The 6,643-nt window shown below is 47.7% G+C and overlaps 1 protein-coding gene across 1 annotated transcript; it reads left to right on the forward strand.

Annotated features, from left to right (window-relative positions):
• Positions 1-621: 621 nt before the first annotated feature.
• On the forward strand, positions 622-3,507 carry LOC136849323 (uncharacterized). Its single transcript, XM_067122685.1, has 2 exons — positions 622-1,221; positions 1,303-3,507. Exons 1-2 carry the CDS (start codon positions 622-624, stop codon positions 3,505-3,507), a joined length of 2,805 nt encoding a protein of 934 aa, XP_066978786.1.
• The last annotated feature ends 3,136 nt before the right edge of the window (positions 3,508-6,643 follow it).

The raw sequence follows: 6,643 nt of genomic DNA on the forward strand, positions 1-6,643 counted from the left end.
TTAATTATTTTTCTTATATCTTGAAGAGTATCATTTGCCAGCAGGTTTAGTTTTCCCATTTACTTTTGTTCCATTAAGTTTTATTAATTAACGTCATCACCTGACTCAGGATATCATTGACAGTATCTGTGTGCATTACAGTGTCTCCAGGAGTGATATACTGTTTGTGAAGGGCAGTGTTAGTGTTAATGTGTTAGTGGAGTGTAGCAAGCTGCTTCCCCTCGCCAATGCATAAGGCTACTCAAATTTGCCCCCAGCGATTCCATGGACTACCCTAACCCTCTCATGCATCGATAGACACTGAGAGCCCAGAAGACAACCGTCACTAGCCTATGCCCCGCCCACCACCACCACAACATACGTACGCACACACTCGCCTCCATTCGCTCGACACTCCAGCCTTATTACAGCTCATTTTCAACAGGATCTTTTATTTTAAATACTCCTGGCACATTTCTTCGTGTACCTACAGAGAACTGAACATTTTCCTTGCACTCTAAAGATCCTAAGCTTTCGTATGATATCCAACTCAATATGGCTTAGCAAGAGGAACAGCTAATTGAATTATTGGATCAGAGAGGAGAGGATCAGAAGGATGATCCAACGGGAGATGATGGATCCATGCATCCCCCCACTGCTGATGATGATACCAGCCCCTCCACACTTGATGAGGCTATCAGCCCCTCCCTTCCTCCTCCTCTTACGCCCAACAGGTCAGGAGGCCGTGATAGTGACATGTTGCACCTCATACATTTTCATCAAACTTCCAGCTTGCAGGAGCAAGCTCGAAGGAGACAAGAGGAACAGACCTTCAGGCAACAAATGAAGCAATCAAGACAGGAAGATAACCAGCTATTCATGGCTCTGTTTACACTGTTGTCAGAACAGCTGGCACCATCGCAACAGTCTCAGCAACCCCAGCAACCAGACACCACACTGGCACCCCCTGCCACTCCATTAGGAGCCCAACGGGTTAATACACCCATGACTTCTAGCCAGCCTAAGGTCCATCCCCCTCCAATTCTGCAACATGATGCAACATATCAAGCTTTTCATCACTGGAGACTTCATTTTGAGGATTATGCAGCCCCAGTTGGGCTTGACAGATTGCATCAAGCAGCCCAGCTTATTCACCTGAGGACCTGCATCTCCCTGGAAGTTCAATGTCTGCTTATGCATACACTAGGCATCCCTCACGACACATCACTTTCCCTTACAGAGGTGTTGAATGCACTGCAAAAGCATTTTCGCAGTCTCAGAAATGAGGCCTTACGATGCAGGTAGTTATTGTCCTGCAAACAGGCTGTGGGAGAATCATTTGTAGATTACTATGCACGTCTCAAGGATCTTGCCGATGAAGTGGATTTATGCACTGGCAACCCCACTTCCTGCACAGAAAAGCAGTTGCAAATGGTAATATTGATGGGAGTGAGGGACGAAGAGTTAATACAATGCCTTGTAGCCCTCCAACCCTCATCCACCTTCGCAGATTTGGTGACTTGCTGCAGCTCCTTCGAGTCTACACGTGCGACTGCATCAGCCATTGCATCCGCCCCTAGCCAGATCAGCGCTGTATCTTCATACAAGAAGAATCAACGACTACAGATGAGGAATTCTCATCGATCTCCCGACCTGCATTCTCAACATTCTACTAACGGCGACCCCTGTCAAAACTGCTCTCGCAAGCACAACTCAGGACAGTGCCCAGCCTCAGGTGCCACCTGCAATAACTGTGGACACACAGGTCATTGGCCCCGATCTCAGAAATGGCCTGCTAAGGATACCCAGTGCAGTGCCTGCCAGAAACAGGGACACTTCATGAAGATGTGCAGGTCTACCAAGACAAATCGGACTGGATCTACAGCTTCATCTCCAATACAAAGTGGACATCGGCCCTCATCACCTACTAAGTCAAACTCCAGCTGCCGTCTCGTGGGTGCCAACTCAGATAATGAGTCCCCTACACCAGTCACTGTCTCCCTGTCATTCGGCGACATCTCATCGCATCTCCAGATAATCCCCGACACAGGAGCAGACATTACAGTGATTGGCACCATGCACCTGGATGCACTCCACATACCCAGGTCAAAACTTTCACCTCCACCCTTGACGGATGTCATGACTGCCTACGGATCCCCCATGCCACCAGCTGTGGGATGTTTCCAAGCAGCACTTTGCCTTGGCAACAAGTCATGTGTAGCGACCATACATGTTCACGAGGATATCCAAACTACCCTCCTCTCCCGTGGACATTGCCGAGCCCTTGCTATAGTGTCACCAGAATTCTCAAAACCCATTCTGAAGGTTACACATGTCAACAGGTGTGCCCAGATTCCTGACTCTGCCATGACATCACCTGCAGCTGTTAAGGATTATTTTCTCCACCATTTCAACGATGTACTCGTATCCAAGGCAGATCTGCAGACTCAGCCACTAAAGAAGATGACAGGTCATCCAATGCGGATCCACCTGAAACCTGGTGCTACACCTTTCACTGTACATATGCCCAGGCTCATTCTGTTCGCCCTTGGGGATCAAGTAAAAGAAGAACTGGACTCCTTAGTGCAACAAGGAATCATCACGCCTGTAGGCGACGAACCCTCCGAATGGTGCCACCCCATGGTCCTGGTACCCATGGACAAAGGTGTCCACATCACTGTGGATTACACCCACTTAAATTGTCAGGTTGCCCGCCCAACACATCCATCGCCCACGCCCCAGGATGCCATCCGCAACATCTCTTCTACTGCGAAGTATTTCACGACAGCGGATGCCCTCCATGGCTATTGGCAGATGGAGTTGGCAGAGGAAGATCGCTATCTGACCACGTTCATAATCCCGTACGGAAGGTTTCAGCACTGCCTTGGCCCGATGGGATTCACAGCGATGGGTGATGCCTACTGCCTCCGTGGAGATATGGCACTACAAGGTATCTCCAACTGTGTGAAGGTTATAGATGACATCCTTATATCAGACGAGGATCTCCCTTCCCACCTGCAACATATAAACCAAATGCTGACCAGGTGCCATAAATACGGCATTACCCTCAATAAGGAAAAGTTCGCCGTGGCCGCCCCTCAAGTTAAATTCTGTGGGTATGTCGTATCACCTGACAGCATCTCAGCAGACCCTGACAAGGTATCTGCCATACGTGACTTCCCCACGCCTTCCAATGTCACAGGTATCAGGTCGTTTATAGGTCTCGTAAACCAACTTGCCGACTTCACCCCAGTTATCTCATCAGCAGCACAGCTTCTATGCCCGCTCATGAGCCCGAAATGCTCATTTATCTGGACGCCTGACCATGAGCAGGCATTTAAGAATGTCAAGAAAGCTCAAACTTCACCACCAGTCCTGGCACCTTTCAACCCAGGCTCGCCCGTGATCCTGCAGACAGACGCCTCACACTTGTACGGCCTTGGCTATGCCCTACTTCAGGACAACAGCCACGGTTGGATGTGTCTCGTCCAGTGTGGCTCCCATTTCCTTACTAACACGGAAACCTGATATGCCACTATAGAGCTGGAGCTACTTGCAGTCACTTGGGCCATGGCTAAGTGCTGCCTATACCTATCTGGGCTTCAGCATTTCACTGTGATGACTGACCATCGTCCCCTGATTCCTATCCTCAACTACTACACCCTGGATGCCATTGAGAATCCACGCCTGCAACACCTCAAAATGAAAGTGGCCCCTACATCTTCACCGCAGTATGGCGCGTGGGGAAACAGCTCTGCATACCAGACGCCCTGTCTCGCTCCCCGACCAGCTGCCCCACATCTGAAGATGAGGAAGGCTGCACCACCTCAACTGCCCATGTCAGGCGCATCATCACCAGCACTGCCATTTCCACCAACGATCATGCAACAGGAGCCATCATCGAAGAAGACAGGACCCTACAGGAACTCCACACTGTCGCATCTCAGGATCAAGACTACAGTTGCCTCGCCCAATATGTCCCAATGGCTTCCAACCGCCGACCTGGTCTCTGCCCTCCCGTACCCACTGAGAGATAGCCTTTATGCAGATGGAGATTTATGGCCCCAGGATCATCATACCTGCAGCCCTCCGTAGCGCACCTCGGCTCGCCTCCATGACAGCCACCGAGGGATTGAAGCTACTCGACGTCGTGCAAGACAGACAGTATTTTGGCCAGGCATCGATGCTGACATAAAGAATACAGTAGAAGCTTGCAATGCTTGCCAACAGCTTCTCCCTAGTCAACAACAGGAACCCTACATGTGCGATGACCAACCGACCCAGCCCTTTGAAAGTGTGTCAGCTGACTTCTTTCATGTTGCAGGGAAGGCATTCCTTGTTATAGCTGATAGACTTTCAGGCTGGCCTGTGATTGTCCCGTGGAAGCGACACGACTGCAGCTAGAGTCACAAGAATGTTTTGTGTCTACTTCCGTGAAGTTGGTGTACCATTCCGCTTACGGATGGACGGAGGACCCCCATTCTCCAGCCAAGACTTCAAGCAATTCACGGAATGGTGGGGAGTCAGCCATATCACCACTTCCCCGCATTACCCTCAGTCCAATGGACATGCGGAAGCAGCAATAAAAGCAGCCAAGCATCTCATTATGATGACAGCCCCATCTGGGAATATAGATTGCGAAGATTTCGATAGAGGACTGCTGGAGCTTAGGAACACTCCGACCCCTGCTGGACGCTCTCCTGCACAGATTCTCTATGGCCACCCTCTCCGCACCTGTCGTCCAGCCCATCCACTATCATTCACGAGAGAGTGGCAAACCAAGACTGAGGACTACAGCCGTCGTACTGCTGCCCACGTCGACCAAGCCACAAGCCGCTACAATTCTCATGCCCACCCTCTAACCAGGCTCTCCATCGACCAGCAAGTAAGGGTACAGAACGCCAAGACGCTACGATGGGACAAGGTTGGCATCGTGATGGGCCATGGCAGGTCAAGACAGTACGAGATGCGCCTTCCTAGTGGCTGCGTTTGGTTCGAAACAGAAGACATCTACGCCCAGTGCCTAACACGATTGAGGACCCTTTCCCCCAAGTCCCTGCATCCCCTTGCTTCGGCCAGGAAAACGGGCCATCACTCAGCACCCCTAATGCCCCTCATCGTTCACCCCGACTCGCTGAAAGAAGTCCATGTTCCGCTCGAGATGGTGCTAGGGGTGTAAAGGGGGGAGGAGGTGTACAGATATCAAATAGGTTTATTCATGTACACTTTTACTATTATTTTACAGAAGAAGTATGTTTATGCTACCTTTATGATTCCATTCATGTTTAACCATTTATACATTCTTATAAATACTGAAAGATCACTGACTGAATTATGCAACGTGGCAACATTGTATTTTAGCAGATAATACTTTTGGCTTTCCCGCCAAATGCGATGTATAAGGTAGCCAGTGGGCACTGACGAGTGACGAGCATCGGATCTCATCCTTCGCTCTCACGTTTGTTCATGTCTCTTCATTAAATGGGAGTGGAAAGAATCTACTTTTTCATTTCATCACCTTCAGTGTGAAGACATTACATGTCACAGTGAGACATCACATTACAAGACAAACTTTTTTCCATTCTGTCTATTTTCATTTTCATTTTCCAGTTTCCAACTATTAAAATTTTCTGGCTTTTGGAAAATCTTCCTTTTTTTAAATTCCTGTACTACCTCTTCTTTACGTTTTAATCAACTTGCTTATCCTTGTGTTTTTGCATAGTCATGTTTTCTTTCTACATTCTGTACTCATTAAAACGATACTTCTTAATTTCATCTTCTCTAGTTTCTTATACTTTTCTTTCATTTTCCTTCTTACAAGATCAGTTTTCATCTTCATTTGATTTTTTTTTGTCAGCCTTCTCCATTTCAGCTTTCTTCTATTCATTTCAGGGGCCGTGAGTCATCGTTTTTCTCAAATATCTTTCAAACTAATTATTTGATCAAAATGGTACTTAGACAGCGTACAAGACACCTCCCACTAATTTTTGGTAATACAGTGCATTGCCAAATGGTTTTAGTTAAGGCATTTACTCTTGACTTATATGGTGTTGCCAGCATCGCCAAACTATGCATTCGAACGTCCATTGTCCTCATCCCGTCCCTTCCTCTCCCTTCTCCTTCTCATCCCTTCCTCAACCCACTTGGCTGGCCTCCCCATCTCTGCCCTCACTTTCCTGTCTATGGGGGATAGCGGACGTTCACCTGCGTAGTTTAGGCCTGCTGACTCATGCGACTTTGCCTTTAAAAGTCAAGAGCAAATGCCTTAACTAACACTATTTGACAGTGCACTATATTACCAATTAGCAGGAGGTGTCTTGTACACTGTGTCAAAGTACCATTTCGATCAAATAATTAGTTTGAAAGATATTTGAGAAAAAGATGACTCGCGGTCCCTGAAATGGGTAGTAGTTTCGTTCGATTCTTAAATGTAATCCTGTCTCCGCCTTTCAGGCACTTGCATTCCCACAGCAACTTCTATCATTTGGATTATCAATTAATTCAACTTATGTACCGAAGCATTCATCCACAGCTAATTAAACAGTCATATTAATTAAAAACATGTAAAGGCTGGAACTCCCTTCTTGGTTATTTCCAGCTAAAAGGAATTATATGAACCGTAGGCAACGTGGTCTATCAAGAAGTTTCTGAAACATACAAGAAC

Source organism: Macrobrachium rosenbergii, chromosome 2 (assembly GCF_040412425.1).
Source record: "Macrobrachium rosenbergii isolate ZJJX-2024 chromosome 2, ASM4041242v1, whole genome shotgun sequence".
Lineage (NCBI taxonomy): Eukaryota > Metazoa > Arthropoda > Malacostraca > Decapoda > Palaemonidae > Macrobrachium > Macrobrachium rosenbergii.